The sequence below is a fragment of the Boleophthalmus pectinirostris genome, unplaced genomic scaffold (genome assembly GCF_026225935.1).
Source record: "Boleophthalmus pectinirostris isolate CB_2022bp ecotype Guang Dong unplaced genomic scaffold, ASM2622593v1 HiC_scaffold_2, whole genome shotgun sequence".
NCBI lineage: Eukaryota > Metazoa > Chordata > Actinopteri > Gobiiformes > Gobiidae > Boleophthalmus > Boleophthalmus pectinirostris.
In genome coordinates, this window is record NW_026571152.1 from 42,497,013 (window position 1) to 42,515,777 (window position 18,765).

The 18,765-nt window shown below is 42.5% G+C and overlaps 1 protein-coding gene and 1 long non-coding RNA gene across 2 annotated transcripts; both read left to right on the forward strand.

Moving 5' to 3' along the window:
* The first annotated feature begins 871 nt into the window (after positions 1-871).
* LOC129409539 (T-cell differentiation antigen CD6-like) lies at positions 872-13,893 on the forward strand. The gene is made up of 5 exons (XM_055155927.1): positions 872-1,189; positions 11,234-11,524; positions 12,443-12,772; positions 13,392-13,477; positions 13,822-13,893. Exons 1-5 carry the CDS (start codon positions 1,123-1,125, stop codon positions 13,891-13,893), a joined length of 846 nt encoding a protein of 281 aa, XP_055011902.1. The 5' UTR covers positions 872-1,122.
* On the forward strand, positions 1,491-3,624 carry LOC129409391 (uncharacterized). The gene is made up of 3 exons (XR_008632392.1): positions 1,491-1,545; positions 2,150-2,235; positions 2,555-3,624. It is a non-coding gene; the product is annotated as an uncharacterized LOC129409391 (long non-coding RNA).
* Positions 13,894-18,765: the final 4,872 nt, after the last annotated feature.

Sequence of the window (18,765 nt, forward strand, 5' to 3'; positions counted from 1 at the left end):
AGTGCTGTTTTATATCTTAAGCACCAACTACTTCACTCATGGTCCGAATAACTCCTGTAAGAACACGTTCCCATAAAGCATTGCGGCCAACATAATACGCCGCAACTCATTGTATATATAGTGCGCCATCTACTGGGAAACGCTGGAAATGCATGACAAATAAAACATCAACAAGGTTTATTATTGTAATTTATTCCAGTTCGGCGGGCCGGATTAAAAAAAAGTATAGATACATTTATTAATATTAGAAGTAGGCAGATGTGTTGGTAGGACATTCAAAAACACTCTTAAAATATTTGCAAGGAAAAGTCTTTAAATCCCATTCCTTTAGTACAGTTCCTTTTCAAGGCATCTCCAAACAGTTTGCCTGAGCTGAGATGAGCCAATCCAGACAAATATTTCACCAGGAATGAAAGGTGAGACTCTCCAGCAGGAGCCAGGATTTAGTTGCACCATAGACTGAGATAATGTCAGTGCTGACTGAACAAGACAGAGGGACCCAGGCCATCCACACACGATGCCTGCGACACTTTACTCCTGGGCTCTGGGCCTTAAGCCTTTACAGAGCGTCCTTCATGTGCCTAGTCTCTGTCCGGCTGGAGTGGTCCTCACATCCCCGTCCTTGTGTCCATGGCCCTGTGCTCGGTGTCTGAGGTCAGGGGTGGGGGGAGTGAATACGCCAAGAAGCACCAATTTTATAGAGCTCTGCGCCCCGCACCATTACAGCAGCAGCAAAGAGGCTGTCATATTATAATATAACTAAAGGCCAAGCAAAAAGAGGAGCACTTCATGGGCAACAGGAAAACAGAACAGCTCCCACACGTTCAACAGCGACACACGTGTGTGTGACTGTCTCATGCTTCTCTTTGTTGATTCTCTGGAGACACAGAAAACCTGTGTGTGTCCACAGACTCGGTGCGGTTGGTCTCGGGGTCCAGTCTGTGTTCAGGATCAGTGCAGATCTGGGACGGGTCCTGGACCGGGGTCTGTGACGGGGACTTGGACCAGCGGGGGGCAGAGGTGCTGTGCAGGGAGCTGGACTGTGGGGCTCCTTCTCTCCTCCAGGGGGCGCTCTCTCCTCTGGGGCAGACGTTCCACTGTGAGGGCCATGAGTCTGCTCTGATGGACTGTCCCCGCTCCAACTCAAGCACCTGCTCCTCTGGAGCCACTGTCAACCTCACCTGCTCAGGTAAAGGGGCGGGGCTTCACTGCTCAGGTAAAGGGGCGGGGCTTCACTCTGTCTCTTGTCTGTTCAGAGCCTCTCAGGCTGGTGGGAGGAGCCAGTCGTTGTGCTGGGACTGTGGAGGTGAAACACAGAGGAGAGTGGAGACGAGTGGTGGATTCCTCTCATCTCTGGGACCAGGAGGCCACAGATGCTGTGTGCAGACACCTGGACTGTGGCTCTGCTGTTTATGGAGAACAGGGAGATTTTCCAGAGAGTCGTGTGTGGGAGGTCACATCTGACTGTGTGAAAAAGTCTTCAGTGAGAGGAATGTGTCTCTGGTTCATCCTCCTCCTCAGATGGTCTGCAGGTGAAGTGTTCAGGTAAAAGTCTGATCTTACATTTTTATGTCTCAGATGTTTTTTTCTAGTTGCTCCAGAGGAGTGTAACACACACATACCAGGAGTCCAGTAGTGTTTCAGTGTGGAGAAGGTTTCAGCCGTACTCATCTGGACTCTGTTTTTGTGATGGAGATGTTTCAGCTCCAGACATTTTCATTTGATGGAGCTGTTAGAAACACTGGGAATTCATCCTCCTCTGAGTAACTAAGTCCAGCCCAGAGGAGGAGTTTCAGAGTGAACCTGCCTGGTTTCAGGACAGAATGATCCATAATGCTGTTGGCTGTAAACGAGGCAGGTTCACTCTGAAACTCCTCCTCTGGGCTGGACTTAGTTACTCAGAGGAGAACTAGTGCTTCTAACAGCTCCATCAAATGAAAATGTCTAGAGCTGAAACATCTTCATCACAAAAACAGAGTCCAGATGAGCACGACTGAAACCTTCTCCACACTGAAACAGGAGAAAAACTATATAAAGAGTTAAGGGACAAATCGGGCAATGGCAGTAACCACAGTAACAGGGTTTTGGGGGTTTGGATTTGGGGCTTGGGTTTGGGTCCTGGTCTGATCTGGGTTCTTTTGTGTTGCAGAGTCAGACTCAGACCTGATCATCAGAGTCGTGGTGATTCTTCTGTTGATGCTCCTGTTCACCCTCCCAATGTACTACTACTGCAAGGTACTGACCTGGTTTAGTCTTGGTTTAGTCCTGTTGTAGACCTGGTTTAGTCCTGGTTTAGACCTGGTATAGACCTCATATAGACCTGGTTTAGACCTGGTTTAGATCAGTAAAGTGCATTTTAATCAAATAAAGTCCTGACACAATCATGAGTGTGAGCGTGAGTTTAGCGTCAGCTCAGAGTGAGCAGGACACTTGGCTCTGCGTCGGAGGAGCCGACTCCAGAGGAGACCTACAAAGACGTCTGTGGAGGAAGGATCCTGAGGACTGACAAACACACAGAGATTTTGTGACCTGTGGATGTGCTGTGTCCTTTCAGGCCCGGGCCAGAAGGGGCGCTAGAGAGAGGACCTCAGACGACCTGGAGTTACACCGGGTCAGATCCATGTGAGACCCGGACTTAGACCGGGTCAGATCCATGTGAGACCCGGACTTAGACCGGGTCAGATCCATGTGAGACCCGATTTAGACTGGTTCAGATCCATGTGAGACCTGTGAGCTCCTGGATGTTTAATACATTTGTGTAAATACAGAATGACTTTAATCATTTTACATCTTCTGATATGTTTACTCACACCCTAGGGTCAGTCACATTGTGCGGTCAGTCATACTCTAGGGTCAGTCACACTCTAGGGTCAGTCACACCCTAGGGTCAGTCACATTGTGGGGTCAATCATACTCTAGGGTCAGTCACACCCTAGCGTCAGTCACATTGTGGGGTCAGTCACACTCTAGATTCAGTCACACTCTAGGGTCAGTCACACTCTAGGGTCAGTCACACTCTAGGGTCAGTCACACTCTAGGGTCAGTCACACTTAGGTGGGGTCAGTCACACTCTAGATTCAGTCACACCCTAGGGTCAGTCACACCCTAGGGTCAGACACACTCTAGGGTCAGTCACACTCTAGGATCAGTCACACCCTAGATTCAGTCACACCCTAGGGTCAGTCACACTCTAGGGTCAGTCACACTCTAGATTCAGTCACACCCTAGATTCAGTCACACCCTAGGGTCAGTCACACCCTAGGGTCAGACACACTCTAGGGTCAGTCACACTCTAGGATCAGTCACACCCTAGGGTCAGTCACATTGTGGGGTCAATCATACTCTAGATTCAGTCACACTCTAGGGTCAGTCACACTCTAGGGTCAGTCACACTCTAGGGTCAGTCACACCCTAGGGTCAGTCACATTGTGGGGTCAATCATACTCTAGGGTCAGTCACACCCTAGCGTCAGTCACATTGTGGGGTCAGTCACACTCTAGATTCAGTCACACTCTAGGGTCAGTCACACTCTAGGGTCAGTCACATTGTGGGGTCAGTCACACTCTAGGTCAGTCACACTCTAGGGTCAGTCACATTGTGGGGTCAGTCACACTCTGGGGTCAGTCACACTCTAAGGTTTTAAATTTGTCCATGAATAATAATAACTCTTGTCTGTTATTTCATATAATTAAATGTGTAATAAATGTGTAATAAAGGTCTGTTTGTGGATTTTCAAAGTAAATAAAAAATATATAAAAAATTAAAAATAAAAATTAAATACAAAAAAATATACAATAATAAAAAATAATAGTAATAGTAATAGTAATAGTAATAGTAATAGTAATAATAAAAGTTTGTTGTTAAAAATTCATGGTCTGTGCAGCGCCCTCTGGTGGATCTCCCTGTCTCTACAATAGAACTAGATTTTTTAAAAAGTAAAAAAAAAATAATAATAATAAAAAATATATAATTTATAATATATTATAATAATGAAAAATAATAAATAATAAACAACAAAATAATACATAAAATCAATCCATGGTCTTTTCCCGCACAGTGTCCTCTGCTTAAACATCTATCATCAAACTAACATTTTTATAAAAAGTAAAAATAAAAATAATGATAAAATAAAATAATAAATAAAAAGATAATATAATAATCATAATAATAATAATAATAATAATAATTTATAGTTATAGTTTTTATTAAAGATCCATGGTCTGTACACACAGCGCCCTCTGCTGGTCCTCCCTGTCTCTGCCCTCTTTTTCCCACAGTGAACAGAGGGTTTTTAATCAAACATTCTCTAAATAAAGGAAGTCTGTGAATTACATATACTTATTATGTCGTTTATGTCATTTGTCGTTCTTTCAACCTGTACCTTTTTTTTTTTTTTTTTTTTTCAAAGTAACTTTGAATATACAAGACACAATGGGCAATCACAAAAATCGATAATGTTCTAATACCACTGACAGGATGAAGTAAAGAATAATAATTAAATAATAGGAGTAAATAAAAAACACTTAAAAAATAACACATACAACTGTCTCTGTCCGCACAGCGCCCTCTGCTGGCCCTCTCTGTCTCTGCCCTATAAAACTTTGAGAAACTTTATTGATCCACAAGGAAAATTATTTGGACCCAGAAGCCTCAAACATCACGATAGAATATAATAACAAAGAGTAAAAATATAAACGGTAATAATAAATTCTAAATAAAAAACAAAAAAGTGCAAGAGACTGGAGTCAAATCAGGCAAAATTATATAAATGTAAATGTACAAGTCAAATAAAATAGAAAAATTTGTAATAAAAAATCTCTTGTGGCCCTCAGCTGGTAGTGTGCAAAAAATATTGAAATATTGATTTTTTAATTTGATTTAATTAGATACAGTATTGATATCATGGGCTGCTGTATCGACAAACCAGGAACTTCACTTTTTTTTTATTTTGAAAATCTGGTCACGCTCTGTGTTCTTCTAGTGAGTCACAAGCTCTAAACAAAACACACTTTGTCGTTGTTTTTCAGTGGACGGAGCAGAAATGCACCATGATCATGTTTCCACTGCATTTATATGGAAGTAGAATAAAATGTTATTATAGATCCTTGATTTAAACTTCCAGATGTTTCTAATGTGAAAACTGCGTTCTGTTAAACCACCACCAGAGGGCGACAACAGTCACTCTGAGAACACACCAGAACATTAAACAACAGTAGTAGTAGTAGTAGCAGCAGTAGTAGTAGTAGTAGTATCAGTTGTAGTAGTAGTAGTAGCAGTAGTAGTAGCAGTAGTAGTAGTAGTAGTATCAGTTGTAGTAGTAGTAGCAGTAGTAGTAGAAGTGGTGGTTGTATTAGTAGTAGTTGAAGTAGTAGTTGAAGTAGTAGTTGTAGTAGTAGCAGTAGCAGTAGCAGTGTGTGTTTTAATAGTAGAAGTAGTATTAGTGGTAGCAGTAGCAGCAGTACTAGAAGTAGATGAAGTAGTAGTCATAGTAGCAGTAATAGTGGCTGTTGTAGCAGTAGTAGCAGTAGTAGTAGTAGTAGTAGTAGTAGTAGTAGTACAGTAGTAGTAGTAGTAGTAGTAGTAGTAGTAGTAGTAGTAGTAGTAGTAGTAGTAGCAGTAGTAGTAGTAGTAGTAGTAGCAGTAGTAGTAGTAGTAGTAGTAGTAGTAGTAGTAGTAGTAGTAGTAGTAGTTCAGTAGTAGTTCAGTAGTAGTAGTAGTATCAGTCTGGAGTCTAGATCGTCGTCTGCATGTGTGAGCTCCTGTCCTCTGTCGTTTGGCTTTACTGTTTGTATCTGTGTGTTTGTCTTTACTGTTTGTATCTGTGTGTTTGTCTTTACTGTTTGTATCTGTGTGTTTGTCTTTACTGTTTGTATCTGTGTGTTTGTCTTTACTGTTTGTATCTGTGTGTTTGTTTTCACAGTGTCTGTGAAAAAGAATTCTCCTTGGAGACAATAAGAAACGTGTAAAAGTGAAGCGCACGAGAGTGAAAGACCAAAATAACACATTGTCTGCATTTCCTGCACTGAAAATGTGTGAAAGGAGATAACAAGTTTTACTGACATTTTCAGACTTGGTTTAGTCCAGGTTAAAATGGACTGAACCTGGACATTATTTCTTTATTTTTCTATGACATTTACAATAATATGTTGAATCTTGAACAGGACAAAAACAAGACAGGACCAGGGCTGCACTGACAGTCTGGGCATTCTGGAAAAGTCCAGGACGGTCGTCCAACCGTGGGGTCGATTTGTGGGGGAAGTCCAGGGCCATTTTTTGGTCCCAGTCAGAACCAGGTTTAAACCTGGATTAATGCAGGTTTAAAGCTGGACTAAAGTAAGTTTCAAACAAGACTGGATCTGGACTAATACAGGTTTAAAACACACGTGTGGTGACAATTGAACTTTAGCCACACTGTTCGCATTAGTCCCGTGAGCAGGTGAAACCAAACAGGATGTAAAACCACCTACACTTCTGCTCTTTGAATGTGTCAAATGCAGAGACCACAAGTGTTATTGCCATTTTCAGTCCTGGTTCTGTCCTCGTTCCGTCCTGGTTTAGTCCTGGTTTAGACCTGGTTTAGTCCTGGTTTAGTCCTGGTTTAGACCTGGTTTAGACCTGTTTTGTTTTTTGTTTTTTTAACTTAAATTACTTAAATTACTTAAAACTTTTGAAGCGTTTAACTTTTTTATGAAAAGAAAAAATGCCCCCAGAGTTCAGAGTTAATGCTGTATTGGGGCACATTGTAAAAATCTTCAAAACTTTAGGGAAAAAAAACATATGTAAAGTCTTGCTGTTCATTTGTAGATCTCAGTTTATGTTTTTTATCATTTTCAATAATATAAATTATTTTTAATTTAATTTTAACTATATGTCCGTTGCACCAAATGACTTTTTTAAGGCGTCCCGGGTTTTAAATGCAGAAAAGTGTTTTTACCAAAGTACTTTTCAAGGGGCAAATACAAAATGATAAAATATACACTTAAATATACCATAAAATCTACCAACACGCAACATTTTGTGTGACGCTCTGGGTCACACCACATTATGTGACATGTCTCTTGTGTGTGCAGGGGTCCTGGCAGAAGACAAGAGCTCAGGTAAAGACACTCACACACCAGGCTAACCACTCTGCCACAGTAACACAGGGAGCACATGCACACTCCACTCACACACATCAGGAGTCTAACCCACAACCTCCTGGTGAGAGGGACGACACAAGATAAACACTTTCTGACATCAGAGTCAGAGAGCCGCCGCTCAAACATCACAAACACATTTACATGACTTCACTGTCTTTGCTGATTCAGTGGAAAGTTACTTAGTGCAGCAGATTCATTGCATATTTCAAGAGAATCGTTCACTTTGGTCTAAAAGCATGAAATTTGGCTCAGATTCTCTGAGGGTCACATGGGAAAAAATCAAAAATTCTAAATGGCAGCCATTTTTTCAAGATGGCCGCTATTTCTGTCAAATGCTCATTATGTCGAGTGTTCAAACTGTGATGTAGGCAGAACATTTTGTGAAAATACTCTGTTAATGTTTTTTTGGAGAATGGAGCTTGTTCCTCAAAAAATTAACATGACCACCAGCATTTTTCAAGATGGTCGCCATTTCTCTTAAATCTTAAATCTTAAATTTAACACATGGTGATGCAGTCATCAAGATTGGTACAAAGATTCTTCAAGGAACATTCTCATGGAAAAAGGTGTGTGCCACTCAAAAACTCAAGATGTCACCATTTCTGTCAGAGCTCAGTTTAATGTGTTCAGGAAGGTTTGGTTTAATCGAGTGAACGTCATGACACGAGCAGGACTCTGGAGACTTCACCGCTGTGAAACTCAGCCTGGGCCTCAGTGTCTCTCGTCTAGGTTGATTCACACTGTAGTTCTTGACTAGTAGTAATAGTTTAGGTAAATTTATTGTCCCAAATCCATCAGCCCCTTGTCAGTTAGTAAGAAATATATGTAGTTAGATCAGAGTCCTGCACGAGTCCATGTTTGGGACCAGCACCCGCCCGCACCCACTCAGTCCAGCACCACACTTTTTATTTTATTTATTTATTTATTAAAAAAAAAAATAGGGACAAAACACATTAATGAACATATACATGATATGTAAATATGTTATCAGATCTGCTGTCCCTAGGCAGGTTGATGTAATCATAAAACTAAATGCACAGTAAAAACAATACACCCCGACAGACAATACAGTAATACAAATAGACAGACACAAAGAGCTGGTCAGTCACAAGATCACAGACACAGGTCAAGCAAAGGATGCTGTATTATTTGATCAAAATTGCACGCTGCCTTGTTTAGTTAAGATGCCAGTGTATAGATATTGCACACAGCCCATTGCTAAAATTACTATAAAGTGCTTTTCTACAATGTATTGCACGTGCCCTCGAAGGTAAAATTCTTTAGTATATTACATATTGCCCGTAATTTAAATATTAAAATACTTAATAAATAGCATATTGCACTTTGCCCATTGCACATTGTAAACTATATTAAATGATCACACACCTGTGTTGACCTGAGCCATGTCTTTAAATGGCCTTTAAAAGTCGTAAAGCTGGGGGAGTCTCTAACTGTGGGTGGTAAACTGTTCCACACAACACTGCCCTTATATGAAAACACATTTTGACTGAAAGAGGTTTTTCTATCAGGCACCTCACAGTCTCCTCTGTCTGTGGCCCTGGAGGAGCGACATGAAACACTTGACCTATACCTGATATAATCACTGAGTGGAGGTGGAGCTAAACCGTGCAAAGTTTTATGCATCAAACAGGCATTTCTAAATTTTATAAAATTCTGGAAGCTCAATAGATTGTATTTGGAGAGCACATTGCAACTATGGTAAGTAAAGGGTTTCTTGTCTAATATTTTCAAAGCTTTTTTGTAGAGGGATTCTATTGGCTTAAGAGTTGATACACCTGACAAAGACCAACTGGTTATACAATAACTAATGTGAGAAAAAATCATACAATGTAAAAACATCATTGCAGCTTCATTAGTTAATGACCTGCGTATTTGATTGAAATTGTATAGATTGTATTTGATTATTCTAGACACCATTTTAACATGGTTTTTGAATGTAAGTGCAGAGTCCAACATTACTCCCAGATATTTGAACTCCTTCACTAATTTCAATTCTTGACTTTTGAAATACACATTTGACCTAGTTACCTTATTTTTATTTTTATTTTTAGAAAAAAACATACACACAGTTTTTTGTGTGTTTAACAGGAGACAGGACCTGATGAGCCATTTCTCAACATGTGTTAATGCTGATGTGAGAATCTGAGATACTTCTTTAAAATTTTTCCCACTTGTGAAGAGCACTGCATCGTCTGCATAAAGTTGTATATCCACATCTTTACAAATGTCCGGAAGGTCATTAATGTATAGAGAAAATAAGAGGGGGCCCATTAACCAGTGATTATATTAAAGTTAAATCAGCCCATTAGTCCGACAGGCCAGTAGTCCAGGACTAAACCAGGACTGAACCTGCACCGTGTCATTAGCGGAATATAAATATACACACGCCACAAACTGCAGAGCTGATCACCAGGACTTACACCAGGACTGGACCAGGACTGGACCAGGACTAAACCAGGACTGAACCAAGTCTAAACCCAGGTCTAAACCCAGGTCTAAACCAGAACTAAACCAGTGTGATACACGCTGCAACTGCCGAGTTGATTGCCAGGACTACATCAGGACTGGACCAGGTCTAAAAGAGGAATAAACCAGGAGTGCAGCTGTTGAGCCGATCGAACTTCACTGATGGTTTCATGTAATAAAACAATAAAGTCTCTCTCAGCCTGGTCTGTCATCGTTCCGGTAAAAGACGGGAAATGACACTGGCAACGGACGCAATGGTCAAATATTTTTCTCCCGTTCATCGTCCACTTGATTCATCTGACCCGCCCATATGTAATCGCTACCCGCCCACATACCTGCCCATAAAACTCCAGAATGTTAAAACCCACCCGTTTCAGCACCTATTTGCATGTACCTGTTGGGTATCCAGTGCACGACTCTGAGATAAATGAGCTGAACTGAGAGCCGAGGGTAAGCAAGACAATACATGACTTGTTCATGTGCTTATCCGGAAGGTGAACAGACCACACAGGACTTAAAAGGCACTGGATGAATGATTGGGTGAGGTGTAAGTGACCCGAAACTAGTTTCCCAAACATAAATGTGTAATATGTCTAAAATTGAGGTGGTAAAAGGATAAACCATTGGCCTTAATCATACAACTGTGTCAGAAAGACACAAAGGAACCCCTCCAATCACCGTCTACCATCATGTTTCTGAACATGACGGCTCTAAAATCATTTCCACCAACATTCCGCTCTCTCACAAGATCAACAAAATGCCAATGACCCTGGACCTGGAACAACTCGATGAAAGTGGTGGTCTAGAAGCTACTTTGAGAAGGAAAATTATTTTTGCCTGATTTTATGTTTGCATCACCATTTGAACAATTAGTAAGTATTTTTTATTTATATAGTGCTTTTCACAGACATTTGTCACAAAGACGCTTTACAGAGCATTATTCAGTCCAGACCCAGTGGTGATAACCTGCGTTTGTAGCCACATCTGCCCTGGGGCAGACTGACAGAAGCGTGGCTGCCATGCCAATCGGAGCCATCGTCCCTCTGACCACCACCATCACTCACACACACCACTAGGCAATGTGGGTGAAGTGTCTTGTCTAAGGACACAACGTAAACAGTTTTTTATGACGAGCGCCCAATCAGCATCTCCCATATAAGAACTAACCAGGCCCAGTCCTGGTGACTGCACCCCGTCAGATCCCAGAGCTTCTGAGACTTGACAAGATCAGGCTTTGACAAACTGGTATGGCCACAGATTGAAATAATTAATATTCTACACAGGAACAGTGGTCATTTTTAAAATGGTGGCCGTCTTGAATTTGTGACAAGCATCTTTTTGCATTATCATGTCCTTTAGAGAGTATTTATATCAAATGTTATGCTTGGATCACTTTTGAATCATTTATATAATAACCATTTAATTACAATGGTGGCCATCTTGAGTGGCCAATGCCTTTTTCCAAAATAGTGATCCTTAGAGAGGATCTGTGCCAAATTTAATGATTTTTATACCAAAGTGAACAATTTTTTCACTAATCTGCTCCACTAACTCAGAAAATGTTCAGGTAAAGGGGCGGGGCTTCACTCTGTCTCTTGTCTGTTCAGAGCCGCTCAGGTTGGTGGGAGGAGCCAGTCGCTGTGCTGGGACTGTGGAGCTGAGACTCATTGGAGAGTGGAGACGAGTGGAGGAGCGCTATGGAGACTGGTACCAGGAGGACACAACTGCTTTGTGCAGAGACCTGGACTGTGGCTCTGCTGTTTATGGAGAAGAAAAATCTGGTTTTCCACAGAGTCGTGTGTGGAGGGTCACATCCGACTGTGTGAAGAAGTCTTCAGTGAGAGAATGTGTCTCTGATTCATTCTCCTCTTCCTGGGGTCTGGAGGTGAAGTGTTCAGGTAAAAGTCTGATCTTACATTTTTTTGTGTCTCAGATGTTTTTTCTAGTTGCTCCAGAGGAGTGTAACACACACACACACACTCCTCTGTCTCATGCTTCTCTTTGTTGATTCTCTGGAAACACAGAAAACCTGTGTGTGTCCACAGACTCTGTGCGGTTGGTCTCGGGGTCCGGTCTGTGTTCAGGATCAGTGCAGATCTGGGATGGGTCCTGGACCGGGGTCTGTGACGGGGACTTGGACCAGCGGGGGGCAGAGGTGCTGTGCAGGGAGCTGGACTGTGGGGCTCCTTCTCTCCTCCAGGGGGCGCTCTCTCCTCTGGGGCAGACGTTCCACTGTGAGGGCCATGAGTCTGCTCTGATGGACTGTCCCCGCTCCAACTCAAGCACCTGCTCCTCTGGAGCCACTGTCAACCTCACCTGCTCAGGTAAAGGGGCGGGGCCTCACTGCTCAGGTAAAGGGGCGGGGCTTCACTGCTCAGGTAAAGGGGCGGGACTTCACTCTGTCTCTTGTCTGTTCAGAGCCTCTCAGGTTGGTGGGAGGAGCCAGTCGCTGTGCTGGGACTGTGGAGGTGAAACACAGAGGAGAGTGGAGACGAGTGCAGCCCAATGGAGACTGGGACCAGGAGGACACAGATGTTGTGTGCAGAGACCTGGACTGTGGCTCTGCTGTTCATAGAGAAAAGAGATCGGATTTTCCACAGAGTCGTGTGTGGGAGGTCAAGTCTGTTTGTGTGAAAAAGTCTTCAGTGAGAGAATGTGTTTTTGGTTCATCCTCCTCCTCACACGGTCTGGAGGTGATGTGTTCAGGTAAAAGTCTGATCTTACAGTTTTATGTCTCTGATGTTTTTTCTAGTTCCTCCAGAGGAGTGTAACACACACACACAGAGACTGATCTGTCCAATCACGTGTCTCCACAGACTTGGTCCTGAATCGTCCAATCATCTCCGTGTCTGTGAGTGACGGGGCGTCCGAGCTCCAGCCTCAGGGGGTGCAGGTGCAGCTGGGCTCAAAGTTCAGGGTCAAATGCTCCGTGGAGCCACAGTACCCGGGAGGCTCCTTCCGGCTCCTCTCTCCCGCCGCGCCCCCCGCTCAGAACTGCACCCTGCCCGCCGTCAATCACTCCGCCCACTTCCTGTTCTCTGACGCTGGCCCCGCCCACAAAGGAAACTACACCTGTGTTTACCTCCTGCAGGTGTCTGACCACAACTTCTCCTCTCAGAGCCACACACTCCAGCTCTCTGTGGGAGGTACGTCCAGATACACACTCATGTGAGGGTCAGGGGTCACAGGGTCATGTGAGGGTCAGGGGTCACAGGGTCATGTGAGGGTCAGGGGTCACAGGGTCATGTGAGGTCAGGGGTCACAGGGTCATGTGAGGGTCAGGGGTCACAGGGTCATGTGAGGGTCAGGGGTTAGGGGTTATCATTGTTTGACTCTGCGCAGACAGACCCAGACTCACCTGCAAATGGGGGTCAGACCTGGACTCCAGAGAAGTGTTCTCAAGACATGGACAAAGACCACAACAGGCCAATCAAATGTAACAGGGACAGAATGATCCATAATGCTGTTGGCTGTAAACGAGGCAGGTTCACTCTGAAACTCCTCCTCTGGGCTGGACTTAGTTACTCAGAGGAGGGTGAATTCCCAGTGTTTCTAACAGCTCCATCAAATGAAAATGTCTGGAGTTGAAACATCTTCATCACCAGAAGAGCACAGCTGTAGGAGAAAAACAGTTAAGAGTTACTCATTATGTTAAAAAGGGACAAATCGGGCAATGGCCGTAACCATGGTAACAGGGTTTTGGGGGGCTTGGTTTTGGGGCTTGGGTTTGGGTCCTGGTCTGATCTGGGTTCTTTTGTGTTGCAGAGTCAGACTCAGACCTGATCATCAGAGCCGTGGTGATTCTTCTGTTGATGCTCCTGTTCACCCTCCCAATGTACTACTACTGCAAGGTACTGACCTGGTTTAGTCTTGGTTTAGTCCTGTTGTAGACCTGGTTTAGTCTTAGTTTAGTCCTGGTTTAGACCTGGTTTAGACTTGACCACAGTGCACTGCAACTTTCATGTTTCACAAACTTTATTGAATCAGTAAATTGTATTTTAATCAAATAAAGTCCTGACACAATCATGAGTGTGAGCGTGAGTTTAGCGTCAGCTCAGAGTGAGCAGGACACTTGGTTCTGCGTCGGAGGAGCCGACTCCAGACGAGACCTACAAAGACGTCTGTGGAGGAAGGATCCTGAGGACTGACAAACACCCAGAGTTTTGTGACCTGTGGATGTGCTGTGTCCTTTCAGGCCCGGGCCAGAAGGGGCGCTAGAGAGAGGACCTCAGACGACCTGGAGTTACACCGGGGCAGATCCATGTGAGACCCGGACTTAGACCAAGTCAGATCCATGTGAGATCAGTGAGCTCCTGGATGTTTAATACATTTGTGTAAATACAGAATGACTTTAATCTTGTTACATCTTCTGATATGTTTAGTCACACCCTAGGGTCAGTCACACTCTGGGGTCAGTCACACTCTGGGGTCAGTCACACTCTAGGGCAGGGGTGTGTAAACTTTTTGGCTCACGGGCCACATAGGGTCCTAAAATTTGACTGAAGGTCTGGACAGAAGAACGGACATAACGTGTTAAGAGCTCGGCTTCATTACATTTGTATTTACGCTTATGTAGGACGCGCACTACACGCTACAACATTGCCACGAAAGATTCAGAACACATTAAAGTGTTTAGATCTGTTTCACTGAACACCACAGGCGAATGTACATCATGAGCGAACCGTTCTCGAGTCTAACTGAGAAACAATTCGAACACAGAGCTCACGCCACACAGTCACACAGTCACACAGTCACACACGAACACACCTGCACATGCACATGCAGTAAAACCAAACTCTAAAGGGCCGTTCACACCAAGGCGTCATAAAAACGCCTTGACGCCTCTATTTGGACGCCTTTGCATTTGAGTTTAGACGCCCCCGACGCGCATCTTTGACGCCGTGGACGAACGGGACAAAAATACTTGACGCGCGTCCGTTGCCCTGGAAACAAGAGCCCGGTCCCGCTCTTTTCCCGAAACAATGTCAGACCAGACTGAGAGAGACTTGAGTGTTTTTATGACATAAAACATCAACGGCGGAGATCGGGTCGACGACTGGGGCGTATATATATTTATACTCCACTAATGACACTGGATCAGTCCCGGTCTAGTCCTGGTCTAATACCGGTCTGGTCCTGGTCTAATCACGGTCTAGTCCCGGTCTAGTCCTGGTCTAATCACGGTCTAGTTCCGGTCTAGTCCTGGTCTAATCACGGTCTAGTCCCGGTCTAGTCCTTGTTTAGTCTCGGTCTAGTCTCGGTCTAGTCCTTGTTTAGTCCCGGTCTAGTCCTGGTTTAGTCCTGGTCCGTTCCTGGTGTAGTCCTCGCGATCGGCTCGGTGATTGTGGCGTATATTTTTATGCTCCGTTCATGTTTGTGGTTCTCGTTCTGGTTCTCGGGTCTTGCTTTCTGATAATAACATCGCTGCGTCACTGGATACTCGTCCCTGATTGGTCGACGCGGCGCGTCTGACGCGAAAAGTTCAGCATTTTCAACTTCTTGACGCTGACGCCTTGGACGCGCGTCTTGGCCGCTGACGCCAAAACCCTGAAGACGCGCCGCGCTGACGCCAGATTCGCGCCGCGCTGACGCTGAAGACGCGCCGCAAAAAGGCAGGACGCTCTAGTCGCGCGTCCACGTAGACTTTACATTGAAACTGGACGCTTTGACACCTTGGTGTGAACGGCCCTTTAGAGTCTACAAATCTTCCATGTTTAACTTCTACCAAATTAAAATGGAAGCAGTGCAGCCTTTGTCTTGAACACTTCTACTTCACTCATGGTCCGAATATCTCCTGTAAGAACACTTTCCCATAAAGCATTGCGGCCAACATAATACGTCGCACCTTAATGTATATATAGTGCGCCATCTACTGGGAAACGCCGGAAATGCAGGAAAAATAAAACATCAACAAGGTTTATTATTGTAATTTATTCCAGTTCGGCGGCCGGATTAAAAGGTTTAAAGGGCCGCAGTTTGCCCACCCCTGCTCTAGGGTCAGTCACACTCTAGGGTCTGTCACAAACTGGGGTCAGTCACACTCTAGGGTTTTAAATTTGTCCATGTTACCCTCAGAACTCCATGAATAATAATAACTCCTGTCTGTTATTTCATATAATTAAATGTGTAATAAATGTGTAATAAATGTGTAATAAAGGTCTGTTTGTGGATTTTCGCAGTAAATGTAAGAAATTAGTTGTATGAATAAATCATTTAAACACAGCATTTGAGCTTCTGGTTGTGTGTAAAATCAGACAGAACATTAGTGTCCAAGTGTGTGTGTGTTTTTGTTTTTTTTCGCCTGATCCCTGGTGAGACTTGACATTCGTGACTTTGGCCTGCAGCACCCGGAAGTGGACGTACGTCTGTGTGAGAGTCTGCGGAGGCTCTAGTTCCTCTGTTTGTTCCAGAAGCTTCTGTAGAACTGTGGAGAAGATCCAGCACACTGCACATGGGTCAAGTGGTAACGGAGGGAAACAGGGGCAGATTTTTGACATTCAAATGTCTCTTATTCAGAAACTAGAGGAACTATTGAAATAAGTAAAGTATCAGAATGTAGGAAAGAGTTACACTCCAACAGGGTCAAGTTAAACCTGTGAGATTCTTTCAAGTTGTTGACAAAAAATGTAAAAACTCATGTCGGTAACGGAGGGAATGAAATATGCAGCACATTTTGGTCAATAAATCCAAAAAGTGATAACTCTTGGTTCTCACTTCCATATCCTTAACAAACTGGTTTGAATATTTTTGCTTCATATAGTTTTCTACCATATGGTACAAGATTAGGTTGAAAAACCTCTTACTTTTTGACTCATGAGATTTTTTATTAAGAAAGTTCATGGTAACGGAGGGAAAAGTAACGGAGGGAAAATTGTACAAACAAGTAGAAGGTGCAGGATTTTACATCATTTGTCACTTTTTTCTTCTGAATACTTTCATATTACTTCAAAATGAAAGGAAACTATTTCTATAAAATATGTCAGTCCTTCCAAGCAAATTTTTATCATTTTAAATACGTTTTTTTTTAAATCCTATACCTTCATCAACAGTTTAAAGATCGAATAACACAAGATATGATGAAATACATGATTTTCAGGTCTTTGAAATTTGGGAAATAATTTTTGTTCCATGTTTCATACATGGTCTGTTTAAAACGTATGGAACTTTAGAACCAAAAATGGTACAGAAAAAAGGTCAACAGTTTGATAAACTAGAGTACATATGTATCTGTTCAATACATTTTTATATCAGATGAATTAACTTGAATTTTTGGCCTTGTTGTTTACTTCTGCTTGACCGGGACCACATTTCTCTGATCTGGCCAAGATTTTAAAACTTATATCAGGTTTTTCATCTCGTTTTCAGATTTATGATCTACTGTTTTGATTTCGGAATTGGTTCTTAAATCTTAAAATTTGTCACATATATTTCTTCCATGACTCAGCTAGTCAGAAAATCTTAAATTGAGGCAATAAATGTTTAAAATAAGCCACTTCCCATTTACCCTAGTTTTCTCTGCAACACTTCACACTGTAAAAAAGCTTGGCCAAAATGTAAGACATAAACACTTAAATCTACCAGAAATTGGACATAAAAGTATTGAAATGATCTGTCCACGCAGCAAGATCATTTTACTTGGCAAGTTCCCTTAAAATAAACGACCTCTAGACGAGAATGAGGCATCTGTGTTAAGTGTTTACGGGCTGGAAATAAGTTTATTAATGTTAAGTTTTAAATAAACAGACTTAAAACCAGTTTGTGATTAGTGTTCATGGCCTGAAAATAAGTTCTCAGACGCCAAATTCAAAAATAAAATACTGTAAATTCTGCTAAATTCTAGATCAAACACACTTAAATTTAGTTTATGATTAATATGAGTGGATGAACGTCTGTTATGTCAGACTGATTTCAAGCACTTATATCTAGAATTTAGCATCTGTGAATTTATTATTAGGTCATTCATATAAGATATTAACCACTTCAGCTCCTGTAGCAGAGCCTGTGTTTGATGGAAGATGTTTATTTATACAGTCTGTGTTGGGAAGGTGACTTTTAAAATGTATTCCGTTACAGATTACAGATTATAGACCCCAAAATGTAGTTTGTAACGAAATCCATTAAATTACTTATCGTATATCGTAACATGAGATATTTTCTTTGCTAAAAGAAAATAAAAAGGCCAGACTTTACTGAACTGTATTAAAAATATTATTGATAGAAGAAGAGACACGTCCACGCAGCATGATTTAGACCTGTTAAATCCTGTTAGATCCTGTTGTAGTCCTGGTTTAGTCCTGTTTAGATCTAGTTTAGACCTGGTTTAGTTTCTGGCAATGAGTGGGTATATATAACTATAACTAAATTATAACTCCACTACATGTGATCTGTTACTGTGTATCACAGACTGTTTATATCAGGGGTCTCAGCTCTCCGCCCCCTGACAAGAAGCTCACCAAGACATTTCAATTACACAGATTGTGCTGAATATGTCTAAATTGACTAATTAAATGTGTATTAATATTGTACATGTATGATTTTCAGTGTTGGGAGTAACGCGTTATAAAAGTAACGAATTACAGTAATGCATTACTTTTTGCTGTAACGCAGTAATGTTCGGCATTACAGGGGAAAAAATAGTAATATTTTACTCGGTACAAATGTGAGTAACGCGCGTTACAATGTTTGTTTGTTTTTTAACCTGGATTGAAGTGGTGTTTTTTTCTTCATACAAATTCGCTAAAATCACCTCGATATCAGCAGCGGTGAAACGCTGGAGATGCTCCTCGTAGACCTTCAGGTAACCGCGGGCGAAAGGACTGACAAAGAACTCCACACTGTTTAGACCTGGTTTAGACCTGGGTCAGTTCTGGTTTAGACCTGGTTTACACTCGTCCCTCCCTCTATCGCAGTTCACTTTTCGCGGTCTCGCAGATTTTTGTTTTTTGTGTGCAATTTTGCATGCCTTTTTTTTTTTCACATTGTATGAATGTGTATTGTGTTCCTCCCGCTGCGTCCTGATTGGCTGAGGGACTCCTGTCTCCTGTACAGTACAGAATGTGTTCAGCTGCCAAATTTAAATACATGTTCAATCTGTATCAGTGTGATTCTGAAGTGCTGTACGGTTGCAAGTTTTCTCTCC